Here is a 15,547-nt window from a genome sequence, read left to right as displayed (position 1 = left end):
GGAGCCCCCCCCCCCGCAGCAGCTAACCCCGCCCGCCACCCGGGGAGCCCGCCGCCCCCCTGACTGGGGAGCTCCCCCTCCCCCCGCAGTAGCTACCTCCCCTCTGCAGCTAACCCCGCCCGGGGAGCCTGCCCCAGCTCACCTCCGCTCCGCTTCCTCTGCTGAGCACGCCAGCGCCGCTCTAATTATCCTCCAATTGGCACCGCAAGCCTGGGAGGGGAGGAGAATTAGAGCGGGGGCTCTGTGCTCAGTGGAGGAGTCAGAGTGGAGGTGATCTGGTGCGGGGAGCGGTTCCCCTGTGCGCCCCCACCCCCCCGTTACTGAGGGCGGCCATCCCCGCGCCCCCCCGCCCCAGCTCACCTCCACTCCACCTCCTCACCTGAGCGGGCTTTTAGGCGCCCTCAACCACTAGGCGCCCTAAACGGCCACCTAGTTCGCCTAGTGGTTGCACCGGCCCTGGGCACTAGGATTTTATCACTGGAGCTCCTATCCATGAGCCTATCAATTCTGGATAAGAGCGTCCCAAGTCTCTCAGTTCTTCCAAAGAAATGTGCAGAGACTGTCTTTAACTATGGTAATTTCAACACACATGTAAAATGTAGCACCAGTGGTGTTTTTATTTTTTTAAAAACAGCTTTTGACACACTACAGCTCAATGTAAGGTTTCCTTTTAGGCCATGATTCAGCAAAGCAGTTAAGCACTGAAGCGAAAGGGAGTTAATTACAGGTCTGTCGCATCTTACGCGCATTTAACATGCACGATTTCAGCTTTACGTGATCGGCAAAAACAAAAAAAAGAGAAAAATAACAATTTTAATACTGTACCTGTAGTGCGGGCGATTCCGCCCGCCATTACACTCAATGTAATTTTGACTATACACGATTTTCGCTTTACGCGCTGACTGCAGAACGTAACCCCAGCATAAGATGCGACAGACCTGTACTGTTAGAATACTGTAAAGGCCTATAGTTTAAGAACTTAGGTGTATTTTTATCACTTAGTTACAGGGGTATAAAAACAAAATCAAAATCACAGTCTGCCTGTGTATGGGCCTTCTCTCACTAGGATAGTCTGAGGCCTTGTTCTTAAGCTAAGGCCTTTGGCTAAGCAGCAGGGGCAGCGATAAACTGGGAAGTGTACAGTCACATCCTCACATTCCAAATCAGTCACATTGAAATAAGGTGGTATTGGGCTGTTAGGAAGATGATCCTGTCCTGATAATGCCCATCACCACCAGCTAAAGAAACAGATCTTAAGATGGTTAAAGAAAACTTAGTTTGATAGCATCCTGTCTGGCAAGAAATCACTTATCAATGGTTGTGGTTGTGAAACCCTCATTTCTGTATGGCTTTATCTTTATGGCTCCCACTTTTCTATTGTTAATCTGTCTGGTTCTCTAATTGTTTCTGTCTGCTGTATAACTAATTTTGCTAGGTGTAAGTTAATTAGGGTAGTGGAATATAATTGGTTAGAGAATTACGGTATGTTACAATAGGTTAGGATTGGTTAGTTAAATTTCAGTAAAATGATTGGTTAAGGTACGCTTGCTGGGGGGGAGGGGGGAGAGACGGGAATAGGGAATGCGGAACATGGACACAGGCAAGGCTCTGCGGAATCAGAACTGGGAAGGGGGACATGGGGTAAATGCCCTGCGGCGTCAGAACTGGGAAAGGGGATACAGGGTATATGCTCTGCGGCATCAGAGCTGGGAACAGAACACGGGGGAACAGACTCTACTGGCGTATAGAAATAAGCCCGACTGGTGTGAAGGGCTTTGGAATATGCTTGCTTGGAAACTAGCCCCATTAAACATCGCATTGTTTGCACTTCGGACTGCTGGTCTTTTGCTGCTTGCTGTCTGCGTGACAAGAACCAGGGAAGTGGAAGGGTTGAGGGAAAGCCCTCTAACAACTACGTGCTTTAAAAGTTTGGCATGTGCTTAAATGCTTTGCTCAGCCTAGAACATCAAGGGTGAAATCCTCTCCCCTGCTCTGGCCCTGTAATCCAAGTGGCATTCAGGGGCCCTAAAAGCCCTGGATCAGAGTGGGGAGAATTCCCCTGGCACAGGCACAGCAGAAGTAAAGCTGTTCTCTGAGGACCCCTTCACAAGCATAGGAGGCAAGAGGAGTGGGAACAACACTACAGAGATTTCAGGCATCTTTCTGGCCCATGAGACAAGGAGGGGCTGAGGTAACTTGGACAGCCCCCCAAGGTTATCTAAATTGGGGGTGGCCAACCTGTGGCTCCGGAGCCACATGCGGCTCTTCAGAAGTCAATATGCAACTCCTTGTATAAGCACCGACTCCGGGGCTGGAGCTACAGGTGCCAACTTTCCAATGTGCCAGGGGGTGCTCACTGCTCAACCCCTGACTTTGCCACAGGCCCTGCCCCCACTCCACCCCTTCCCACCCCCTCCCCTGAGCCTGCAGTGCTCTTGCTCTGCCCCCACTCCCTCCCAGAGCCTCCAGCATGCCACGAAACAGCTAATTGGGAGGTGCGGGGAAGGAGGGAGGGGGAGGGAGGCGCTGATCTGCAGGGTTGCCGGTGGTGGGAGGTGCTGGGAGTGGGGGAGCTGATGAGGGGCTGCTGATGTATTACTGGCTCTTTGGCAATGTACATTGGTAAATTCTGGCTCCTTCTCAGGCTCAGGTTGGCCACCCCTGATCTAAATTATGTCAGGGACTGTTCCAGCCTCCAGAGAAGCCTAGGATCAGGATGTATCTCAATTGTATAGCACAGAACCTCACCCCAGGATTGGAAGGCTCTGAACAGGTTCCACTGAAGCAGTAACAAATTATCCAAAAATAAAAACAAGTCTCTCTTGCTGGTGCACAAAGTTATTTTGATAGTTATTGAACTGTCAGCAATAAAGTAATAATTATGGTAAAATTACTTCAGAGAAATGTTAAGTCACTTTCCCCAAGAGGCCCACAGTACAGTAACATAATACACTAGCAATGCTCTCACACACAATCACATTTCCTTTGTATTGTACCTAGCAAACAATGCACAGTATTTATTTTCAGCAACAAAAAATTGCAACTATGCTTTTGTATCAGAAGATCAAAACCAGAAAGATAGAGTAGAAAATTGCCAGTACAATACTACTTTATAGAAAATTGCTAGAGAAATGCTACTCATGCCTCTGGATCTAAACATACAGCTGAGCAGGTAAAAAAGAATTTGTAGTTCACATGAATATGTGCATGTGATACAGCCACAATGAAGAGAGATTATCTGAGGCTCCTGTTTTCTGCTATAATCTGTACATTTTGTAATCCAATCTAATCCAGGCTTTCAAAGCTTGCTTGTTTGTGATTTTCCTAATGAATTAGGCAGTAACTGCTTAAGGTACAAGAAAACATCTCTCTCTTTCCTTCCTTCTCCCTCCTCCTTACATATATATCATATACTGTTTATACATTTATGACTTTAGCCTATACAACATGCACCTAAATTCTGGAATCAAACAATTCAGTTTTTGTTAGGAAAATTAGAACTTTCTATCATAAAATTCTAGAGAGAATTATGCCAATAATCATTTTCGGCAAGCACAATACAGTGATTACATGGCAAAAAAGGTGGAGAAATAAGGTACTTTTAACTGCACAGACACAGTATCTCATATGAGTCAATATCTGTTTTGTTTCAGTTTACCTAAGGAGCATCATTCTAAAGTTGATGCTTGGAATAAGTCTATATGCTTCTTCTTATTCTTTTGGAAATGCTTCCAGATTTGTTTTTAGTTTTAGTGCTCATAAAAAGTGCCCCACTGACAGCACTAAAGACTGGAATAATATAGTTCTTCACCAGGTAGGTGAAGCACAAGCAGGGGCAGTGCAAACTCCCTAATTTTGCTTTAGTGTCCGTTCAGCTTGACTTGGAGGCCCACAAACTTGACCTGTTTACTAATTGTGATGGTTTTTTTGCGAACTGCACTGAGTATACCAACTCCTTTCACACATAGTTACATAGTAACTTGTGGTCATGACCAAAAGCAATTAACACATCAATTTTTAAAGGTAATACAATTTTTGAGTAAACAATATGTAATTTTATGACTATATTTTTTAAAAATTAGATTAGGGACCAGATTTTTAAAGGTAATTTAGGCATTGCTATGCTCAGCGTTGCAGTGCATAACTGATTTAGGAGCCTATATCTCATTTTCAAAAGGGCTGTAGGCACTTAGCAGCCTAAATCCCATTGCAAGTCAATGGGAGTAGGCTCCTAAGGACCCAAAGCACTTAGGAAAATGAGATTTAGGCTCCTAATCAGTTAGACATTGCAAAACTGATCTCAGCAACACATAAATATCTTTAAAAATCTAGGCCTAGGTTACAAACTATGCCCTGATTTACACCCATTGGATGAAATTCTGTGCTGTAATAAGCTGGTAAAGGTCCCCTAGACTAGAAGCCAAACAAGTTTCATCTGCTTATTTGGGGGATGAAGTTAGCCCACTGACCTCAGAGCACGGTAAAAGTTAGCCTGAGGTGTTATTGTACAAGATACATATTACGTCTTTGCAAATACACACCCATACTGTACCATAGCTTATATATTTTAAATATTTGGACTTTAGATCAGTAAATATTTGTCCTGGGATGATCAGATCTGCCTGAACAAACTGATTTAATGGGCAGCATTACTTACTGAAACTTCAGTAAGACTTTTAATGAAACCAGTCTTTACAAAACAAAATCTCCAAAACCGTGATAATTTGGAGGTTAAGAACCAGTACCTCCAATCTCAACCCCTTCAAATTTCAGATACGTGGATGCAAATCCATCACCACACTTGGTTTCAGGTCAGATACAAAACTGAAAAATAGGGTTTTTTTCCAATTTATGGTCATATGGAACCAAAATCATGCAGAGAGACAAAAGATTCCCGCCTTGTGCCAAAGCTATAAAAGGGGGTGGAACAGAACAAAGGGGGTGGCAGTCATGAGAAATCCCCTAGCTACCACCTAAGCTGGAAAATGGACTGTACCAGGGGAACGGATTGGGCCCAGACTAGAAAGGAGTCTAGTCTGTGAAAGAAGCTTATTGGAACATCTCTGAGGGTGAGATTTATCTATAATCAGTTTCTTAATGTATTAGGTTTAGACTTGCGTATTTTTGTTTTATTTTGCTTGGTAACTTACTTTGTTCTGTCTGTTATTACTTGAAACCAGTTAAATCCTACTTTTTATATTTAATAAAATCACTTTTGCTTATTATTGAACCTAGAGTAAGTAATTAATTCCCGGGGGAGCAAACAGCTGTGCATATCTCTCTATCAGTGTTATAGAGGGCAGACAATTTATGAGTTTACCCTGTATAAACTTTATACAGAGTAAAACAGATTTATTTGGGGTTTGGATCCCGCTGGGTGTCTGGGTGCTAGAGACAGGAGCACTTCTTAAGCTGTTTTCAGTTAAGTCTGCAGCTTATGGGGGACATGGTTCAGACCTTGGTCTGTGTTTGCAGCAGACGAGCATGTCTGGCTCAACAAGGCAGGGTTCTGAAGTCCCAAGCTGACAGAGAAAACGGGCTCAGGGGTAGTCTCAGCACATCAGGTGGCAGTCCCAAAGGGGTTTCTGTGACCCAACCCGTCACAGTGGGCATTTCTGCCTGCTGGGGTCATGTTACTAAGGCACAGAAAAAAAATAAAGAGTTAAACGGAGAGAGAAAGACATCACTGAATAGACGTGTTCATTTGCCGGGGTAACAAGTGCTGTCTAAATGCCTAATTAGAGCACAAACCTTCAGTGAGCATCACTCTCTATCCCTCTCTGCCTTTAACATTAAACATCTTCAAGGTGCCATGACTGTTTCTCTTCTCCTCTCCACCCCACCATCACCATTCTGGGGTTAGACTGCTTCCTCCATGGTTCCATAGGAGCAACACACTGCTGCTTTCCTCCTTAGGATCTTTAGGGATCACCAGAAAAGGCAACTCCTTTCTTCAGTCTGGAAAGTGGTTCAGGGAATATCCAAACCAACCCTCAGAGAACAGGGACTTCTGAAACAGTCCTATTCCCACTGGCAGCAGGTTCGCTACAAAGCAGGCGTAACTAGCGTTTCCAAATCCTTAGTGTTAAATGTCACAGTTCAGGGCTAGGTGCACCTTTGATCCCTCTCCAGTCTCCTGGAGTTCACTACACAGGTTGCCAGACATGCATCTTCACCTCTCTCAGCATGGAATCCCGCCACTCTTAGTTCAGGCCCTGGGTGCCAACCATGATTACTCAGCAGGTCCAGCTGGGTTCAGGTATCTGCAAGTCTTCCCTTTGGAGATCTGTGACCAGTAGTCTTTTTATCCATCCCAAGTTCTCTGTGCCCATTTTCCCACTTAGATTCTCCCCTCCCCCGTAGTTACAAGCCAGACCGGTGAGCTGTGCATGGTTGGAGGGGAAATTTAAAAAACGAATGATGTGCATTGTCCATTAGACACTGTTAAGTGCAGCTATTTTTCCCTTTTCCTGCAAGTATCTGCTGCTTGAATGAACAGCTTATTCTCATCCGGGAAACCACACAATGACAATCAGAAAAACAGGTGGAACATATAATCTTCATAAAACATTGCAGGCATTCCTACATCCTTCACATTAAATAGAAGAGGGTCCCCTATCAGCTTCTCTCTAGGGATTCTGAAGTCTCTCTCCTAGGCCAGGGAGCTCATGATTACGCTATTCCCCTCCAATTTAAAAGAGGCTGAGGTGCTTCCTGCTGCTGCTCAGTTACAAGCTTCTTGACAGGAGGGCTGTTTCCTGGCTAACCAGCACGAGGGTACTGTGGCAAGGAACCTCCTTCATCTCGCCAGACTTAGTGTTTCCCCCTCTGGCGATGGCAGGCCTGGGGTAAATCAGCCCTTTGATCATCTTTTCAGGGTAGGCCTCAGGATCCATCGAAGGGGGAATCCTCCACCAATTTAAAAGGAAACAGTCTCAAAAATACAAAAACCAAGGGGGATACCTTTCCCTGCCTCCTCATTGGTTGCAGGGTGTCGTCCTGTTGTTTGCCCTGGGGTGTCAGTCCTTCCCTAGCCAACACTCAGGTTTGGCTGTTTCCCCTATGAGGAGGCAGCACAACCTCTCACCCTGGAGCAGCTTGCCCCGCTGCCACTAGCCTGGCAGCAGCTTGTCTGTCTCTCTTCCCCCTTTCTCTTGCCAGAGGAGCAGTTGTAAAAGGTCTCAGGCAGCCCTTAATTGGATTCAGGTGTCCCTAACTGACCTGAGGTAACTCCTTCTCAGCTAGTAGGGAAGAGGGCCTTTAACATTCTAGGTCTAACATATCTGCCTTCCAGGCCACACAAACCTATTGAAGACCTGTAAATCTGTCTGAAAGTAGTTTCTGGTGACTGTCAAATTCTCTAGCACCCTCTTGCAGCCGTCCGGCTTGACTTTGTCACAGTACACATAGGTCCCGGGCACCAAAAACCTCTCCAGGATGGATAAGGTAGTGATCCTTTTCTGCAGACAACTGAGGTTCTGAGGGGTAAGCCCAGCACCCAGCATCCCCTTTTGATTTCCAGAGACCTGTGAAAAGAGCTACCCGTGTCCAGGACAAGAATTATACGACTCTGAACCTCTGAGGAGGTCTTACAAGAAACTGGGATCTGACGGTCTGAGATGGCTGGCTGAGTGGGCTGAGCTATGGGAACAGCAATCAGCCTGTGTCTGTGGAGATTTCGCTGGCCTGACCTGATGTTCACGTATCTGGGTAGAACCCAAACCTCAGCCTTATTTCAAGTGGGTTTGAGTTTCTCTAACTGCACAATCCATTTTTTTGGGATTTTGTTTGGGTTCTTGCAAATTAAACACACCATACATCCAATTTGCATCCACAATGAGCTGAGCCACAAGCTACCACAAAGTTAACAGAATCTCTGCTTCATGTGGAGACTTTCACCCAAATCAGAACACTGAGCTACTGTCCAGTTGTTTTTCAATACACTAACATCTGCCCTGTAAAAATAAAATATTAAATGCACTATCACAGCTTCCTCCGGCCAGTGCACTACCCTATCCCCAATTATTTAACCAACTTATAAAGATGCTATTTGAAGGCATCCAACAGACACAAAAAACACAGTAAAAAAAACATTAAAAAAATTAAAAGAAAAACAACTAGCCCAGACACACAGCCAATATCATCAAACTGATCGGACAGAAAGGTAAACCCAATAGTCATCAGGCAAACCACCTGTCAAGGCTGATCCCCACTTTGAACCTTAGGGTACAAATGTAGGGGCCTGCATAAAAACTTCTAAGCTTATCTACCAGCTTAGCTTTGGTCCGCTGCCACCATCACAAGAATTCCCTCCCTGGGAAGCCTTGAGAAACCTTTCACCAATTCCCTGGTGAACACAGATCCAAACCCCCTTGGATCTTAAAACAAGGAGAAATTAACCATCCCCCCTCCTTCCTCCCACCCTCCTTTCACCAACTCCTGGTGAATACAGATCCAAATCCCCTTGGATCTTAAAACAAGGAGAAATCAATCTGGTTCTTAAAAAAGAAGGCTTTTAATTAAAGAAAAAGGTAAAAATCATCTCTGTAAAATCAGTATGGAGAATACTTTACAGGGTAATCAAACTTAAAGAGCTCAGAGGACTCCCCCCTCTGTCTTAGGTTCAAAGTACAGCAAACAAAGATACACACTCTGGTAAAAAGGTACATTTACAAGTTGAGAAAACAAAGTAAATCTAAGACGCCTTGCTGTCTTTTTACTTACTAGTTTGAAATAGGAGAGACTTGTTTAGAAAGATGGGGAGAACCTGGATTGATGTCTGGTCCCTCTCAGTCCCAAGAGCGAACCCCCCTTAAAACAAAGAGCACACACAAAAGCCTTTCCCCCCCCCCAAGATTTGAAAGTATCTTGTCTCCTTATTGGTCCTTGGGGTCAGGTGTCAGCCAGGTTACCCGAGCTTCTTAACCCTTTACAGGTAAAAGGATTTGGAGTCTCTGTACACAGAGAGCTGTTACCCTTCCCTTTATAGTTATGACACCACCCCATCAACAAAATGGATGATAGTCAAACCTTCCAACAGAGCAACAACAACAACATTGCAAACTTTCCAATGCCACACACATATACCAACTCCAAGAGATGTGGCCCCAAAAGGTCAAGGATTGATCAATTAAAATATATAGTGCATAGTAAACTTCCCCTTAAAAAGGAGTTCCATAAGGCACTGATTTAAGCACTTATGCACATCCTGAAAAGGCAGACTTCCCTTAGGCACTGATTCTAGGCAAAATCTTCAGCTAAGGAATTCTTGCACACAGCAAAGTTCTGCATGAACCTAGGGACTGACAGCAGAGTAGCCCTAGCCTATCACAATTGCTAGGCAAAAGGTCATTGCTCAAGTATTTGGGGGACTTGTCTATAAAATGCTAATATTAAAACCTGGTATTGCAGTGTACAACACTCCCAGTTGTGGTCCACAAAAACGAACCATACCATGGGAGACTGGAAAAATGATTTCATGGTTGATAAAAACCTACTTAACTCTTTTAAAAATTTCTAGTGATTGTGACACAATTATTATTAGTGTCCTCACCATCCAAATGTTTTCTCTAACATCCTAGATCAGGGATGGGCAAACTTTTTGGCCCGAGGGCCACATCTGGGTATTGAAATTGTATGGCAGGCCATGAATGCTCATGAAATTGGGGTTGGGGTGTAGGAGGGGGTGAGGGCTCTGGCCAAGGGTGCGGGCTCTGGGATGGGACCAGAAAAGAGGAGTTCAGGGTGTGGGAGCATGCTCCAGGCTGGGGCGGGGGTTGGGGTGAGGGCTCTGGCTGGAGGTGCGGGCTCTGGGGTGGGGCTGGGGATGAGGGGGTTTTGGGGTACAGGAGGGTGCTCTGGGCTGGGATCGAGGGGTTTGGCGGGTGGGAGGGGGATCAGGGCTGGGGTAGGGGTGCAGGAGGGGGTGCAGGCTCCAGGCAGCGCTTACCTCAAGCAGCTCCCAGAAGCAACAGCCAGTCCCCCTCTCCAGCTCCTACGCGGCAGCGCAGCCAGGCGGTTCTGCGAGCTGCCCCGTCCACAGGCACCACCCCCGCAGCTTCCGTTGGCTGCAGTCCCCAGCCAATGGGAGCTGCGGGGGCGGCGTTTGGGGCGGGGGCAGCGTGCGGAGTAGCCTGGCTGCTCCTCTGCATAGGAGCCAGAGGGGGGACATGCTGCTGCTTCCGGGAGCTGCAGCACATGCACATGGAGCAGCCCCTGACCCCGCTTCCCAGTGAGAGCTCAAGGGCTGGATTTAATCATCTGGCAGGCCGGATGTGGCCCGTAGTTTGCCCACCCCTGTTCTGGATACATTCATCCTCCTCTAATCTTAGCCCATAGTTCCTTATTTTATTACTGGTGCTGAATTTCAGTAATTCGTTGCTTCTTTTCCAATATTCATAATTCATATTCTGTCCTGTAATGTTTCTCTTAGCATCAGCTTATTGCACTAGACACATTAAGTTCACTGTTCTCATAAGTCATGTCCTCAGTTGACTTCTTTTGAATTTCTCTCTTTCTTTTCAATATCTTTAAGTGAGATTGAAACTTGTTTACCATCAGTGGTTTGATATTATGCCCATGTCTCACTGGTGACACAAATATTATATATTTTGAAATGATTAGTAGACCAGTAGAGATGCAAAAAAACCTATTTTAATAAGACACTTTCACATTTTAATACAAGTCACAATTCATTCACAATAAAGGGCTCTCACCATGTGAACTTTTAGAATGCTGTGCTCAACAAAATGAGTGCAGATTCTTTTTAAATCACAAGGTCTGGTAAATATATTGCTCTTTCAATGAACAATAACAGATGCATTATGTTTAGTTTTATGCTCTTGATTTTTTTTTTTTAAATAAAGTGGCTTTTTAATTTCTGGGTGCCAATACAATCATATTTCGCATGTGTTCCACTAACCCTTATGAATCCCAACTGAGTCTTTGGCTAGTATTGTGATGCTGAGTACGTACGTTACATGGATACAGAAAAAGCACCTATATTACATGTAAGTAATAGTATATAGTTTGGTCTGAAATCCTAAGAAAAGCAGATCTCTTCCCTTTAGCCATATCTAGATTCGATAGTGAATTCTAACTACAGACTTGGGATTGTGCATATTAGAAACTGAAGTATCATGACAGCAAGTTGGTATACACTTGACAAACCACATGGATGATATGCAATGAAGCTTGATTAATACTAGAATACCCAGTGAACATCATGGTGTTTAGACCCATTACTTCCCCATTTTACTGACAAAGGATACTGTAACGGGGCAGTTTCTAAAATGCTACATAAGAATATAATGCTCCTCTGAGTAACAACTGTAGACTCACATTGGCAGGTGGATTTTAACTCTAATCAAAATACAAGACATTTCTCTGTAGCAGAGGTGACTAGAGCTGGCATAGAGTAGATTCTACAGGGAGATCCTGGGAACAGCCAAGCTTGGGGAGAAAGTTTAGGCTGAGGTTCATGTTTTGTTTTTGTTATTTGAGTTATGTGGTGTGTTTTTCCAGTCCCATATTTTATTTCCACAAGTGAAATCTGGCTTTTACCTATTCAAAAGGGACTCACTTAACTGAACATCAGAGTCGGTCTTGTTTCTAAACTGTGTCTTATCTAATCATCTTAAGTCTATTACACCCATCAGTACATTATCAGCAAGAGTATTACAGTAACTATGAAAAAAACTATATGGAAAAATGGTAAGCCGTAATTTTTAGAGGATATTTGGTACAGATAATAATTAGCAACCATTAGTGCCCAAAAGGAGAACCAGACAGACTGTTGTGGACAGTCCAATGATTAACAGAAAAATGTTTGTAACAAAGAATCAGAATTAATTCCTATTACTTAAATTAATTGGGCAATCAAATATCTGTGATAAAGAAGGGGCACCAATGAGTCAGACTGAGGGTTTTTGTGGGGCAAGAGCATATAAACTATCTGCTTATTACATTCAGAGGAAGATGAGTAGACTCAGGCACTTAAGAAGAAAGTGAAGACTACAGTCTTGGGTTGGGAAGAAGAAAGGTGAAGAATTGGACAGAGAGGTAAGGCTCAAAAGGTTCAGAGAAGCAGCCAAAACTCTGAGACTTGTGTCAACAGTCTGAAGGTCCGCTGGCCACTAGTCTGAAGACAACGAGACAGGAAACCTACAGCAGACATGCAGCGTCCATTCTTACAAGGACACTGCTAGTATTGATGTTAACATTTGCATTTTGTGTCCTATTATCAACCAAGTCTATACCTTTGTTACGTGTTTGATAGAACCAACTGCAAGGTTCCTTGGATGGCGTTTCATGTCCCGAAGATCCCAAAGACTATTCAGGACCATTTCTCCTTCTTCTAGCACATATTTCTCTCCTTGAAATTTTGGTTTTTCATACAAAATCCAGCTGTAATAATGAAATCATTAAGAGAATTGTAACTATTATGCAGACTAAAACCATGGCAATACAACACTCATGCTAGGCAAGTTCTATAGAGAGCTCTTTCCAGTAAGCCCGTTATCAGTACCCCTTCATGCACTGTCCCTTTCTATTCATATTCCACTTGTTAAACGTAAGTTGTGCTTCATTTCTGTACTAAAAAATAAAATAAAATAGGCATTTCTTCTCTTGTATTACATAGATCGGTTTCCCAAACTAACCAGCATGATTAAAAGCCTTATTTGCAGAAATCTAACCAGTAAGTGAAAAAGCTAAGCAAATTAAACATCCTACTTTCCTAGTTCAGACAAATTAACTAAGCTGGGTCCTGGATTCCATATAATGGTAAAACGTGCAACTACCACTATGGCATCCAGTGGTTACTAAACAAGCATAAAACATAAGAAATAACTGGGCCAGTCTCAAACTATATTAATGTTACCATGAAACGGTATTATGGTGTGGAGGAGTTGAATGGTATGATGGACTTACTTCAAGAAGTCTATGCTCTATTGAAGTCTATGCTGTATAAAATAACTGTGGGCACACATGTATGACAGATGCATTCCCAGCCTTAGCTTTCCAAAGCATCTATTATCTCATTGTGCACTAAAGCTTTGCAAATGGATTTAGAAAGATTCATATAGTCTATCCTAAATATTCTTCTGTATCCCACTTGTTGTCAGATGCTACCGGTGGTGCTTCTGCTTTCTCCTGTTGATATCACTCGGCTGCGTGCGTGAGTTCCCTCTGTGTGCTGCCCCAGCTCTGCGCAGATAGCTGATACAGCAAACCCGACGAGAATCCCCAATAACCACAGAGTCTTAGTAAGATACAAAGTCACTTCGGACTAGGTTTATTGCGATCTCGGACACAATGGCAGTTCCCCGTAGATTACTTAGTCTACCGGGCATACTACGAGAAAGTGCCTCTTGGCAAGGACCCGGCTCAGTGGCGGGACTTTCCACTGCCCCCGTGGCCGGACAAAGACACCACCCCAGGGATACATTCTTATACCCGGGTACAAACAAGTTACACATCACTCCTGACGTATTGAGGTGCAACCCCTTCACGTAGCAAGGTACAACCTCCCTACGTAGTAAGGTGCCGCCTCTCACCTTGTACATGTTGGTTCGATCAAAACAACTCTATCCATCATTTTACCCTTTTGCCCCTGTCATTGGGATGGGTCGGCCTGTTCCATGTTATCTGTGGAATGTTCCAGTATAGGAGTGTTCTAATATCTAGTGTTCAGTATTTTTAGGTATGTATCTTTTTGCAGAATCAGCCCTTTCCTTGCCAGCTTCTGTGAGCAGGGCCTGCCTCTGGCTCACAGCTTAACTTTGCTTTATGTTAGCAAAGTCTTGACCATTACTTTAGTTCAGGCCTTAGGCCTCATACCAGGCCTCTGATACCAAGGTTTATCTCTCAGGGCCTCCTCTTACTACACCACTACTTCTATGCTCCCTTTTTAATGCCATGTTTCAAGCAGCAGTTGAGCATGTATGTCTACAGCTCATTTTGCAACATCACTTGGTTAATGAAATTAAACTGTGAAAACTTAGCTTTGGTTACAAAACAAACTTCCTTCTGCTTTAAGCTAGTTCCCAGCAGAGGGAATACTTACCATATTGCTTTACTTGTAAATGTCACTGTAATTATAAACCAAGAAAAGATGCCCTGCATATCAGGTTTGTGTTATAAATAACAGAGGCAGAGGTACAAGAAAAATACACACATTTATCTTCTGAAAAGATGCCATTTAAATAAGGCATGGATTTCTTACCATCCTCTAATAACTCTAAGCAATGTTCCTATTGGAAAGATCCAGGATGTGGCATCTGGTAGATCATGGTATATTTCTCGTTTACTTTTCTCCCCAGGAATGTCATAAATAATCATCTAAAACAATAGACATTATATGTGAACAAGGGGCACTTCAACACATGGATTAGGTTCCTAATTTTTGCTTTTTATTAAACAGATTCTGATTTTGTATATGCGCTACCAGCATTGCACATATTTTCTTCAACTGTAGACTGCTGAAATAAATAATTATACAAACTAAGTAGGTTTCCCCTAGGCTGGAATTTTTTTGCATCTAATCTCATGATTAGCATGTGCAGCATTACAAGTACTCAAATTTGACATAACATGTTTTCTTTAAAAATTTTGCTACTCCTTAAAATATTAATGGTGATTTAATCCATATTCACCTACACCGTGACAAGTTCATACTTACTTTTCCTGGTCTTGGATTGCATTTGAGGCTTTTCCTGTCAATAAGATTCTGAAATTAAAATGATGTGGAAAATAACTATTAAAACTACAATAGTAGGGCACAAAATTGTTTAAGACCAGTATCCCTTTAAAATATATTACTTTAATTAGTGACAACAGCTGATCCTAGTCTCATTGTTATGCAAATTAGGCCTAGGCAGTTTAATGCAGTGGGTGAAATAAATAATCCTTAAAAACCCCACAAATATTAGATTAGGAGAGCTTGAACGAAAATCAAAACCATGTAGAACTATTTCCTCTCACACACCCCTTCCCCAAACTAGAAAAGAGAGATATTGTACCACACCAGAGCTTATTTCTTCAGGCTATGACACTCTTAATTGTAAGCACTCTCTTCCATTTCCCCAAATCATCACAAAATACTACTTCTCTCCTCTCAACTGACCTTGCTTTAAATAAACCGAAACAGGAGTGCTAATCCGTAGAAAGAGCTTGAATATTTGACTGCAGCTGAGGCCTTGTCTACACTTGTGGCAGAGTGTATGGTACATGTAGCACAGTGAAAAGCAGGTTGTGTGCACACTGTGATACGTAGCTACGCGCAGCAGTGAGAGGCTCTGGCAGTGGGAAGATGCTGAAGCCTTTTCCAGTTGCCTCCCCAACTGCCAGAGCATTTTCCTGCTGTAGGAGCCTTTCGCTGAGGTGGGGAAAGGCTCCATCAGGGAGGAGCCCACTGGACACTACACTTCTAAAACAGCAGTGTAGACATGGGAGGCACTGCTTGGATGTGTAGAGCATACACCCTAATATTCTGATGTGTCCGTTCTCTACTCACATAAGCAGTGCTTCCCATCTACACTATTTATAC

At 43.6% G+C, this 15,547-nt stretch overlaps 1 protein-coding gene across 1 annotated transcript in view; it reads right to left on the bottom strand.

The window, feature by feature from the left end:
• CRYBG3 (crystallin beta-gamma domain containing 3) overlaps positions 1-15,547 on the bottom strand; it is a 131,272-nt gene that overhangs the window by 52,795 nt on the left and 62,930 nt on the right. Inside the window, exons 5-7 of the mRNA XM_024198751.2 lie at positions 14,681-14,728; positions 14,225-14,340; positions 12,258-12,405 (exon numbers count right to left, since the gene is read on the bottom strand). Of these exons, the coding sequence (XP_024054519.2) occupies positions 12,258-12,405; positions 14,225-14,340; positions 14,681-14,728 (312 nt within the window). The remainder of the gene's footprint in view (positions 1-12,257; positions 12,406-14,224; positions 14,341-14,680; positions 14,729-15,547) is intronic.

Source organism: Terrapene carolina, unplaced genomic scaffold (genome assembly GCF_002925995.2).
Source record: "Terrapene carolina triunguis isolate 2854851 unplaced genomic scaffold, T_m_triunguis-2.0 Scaffold558, whole genome shotgun sequence".
NCBI classification, from domain to species: Eukaryota; Metazoa; Chordata; order Testudines; family Emydidae; genus Terrapene; species Terrapene triunguis.
Note: the sequence above shows the minus strand (reverse complement) of the source record. Positions and strands in the feature narration are given on the sequence as shown.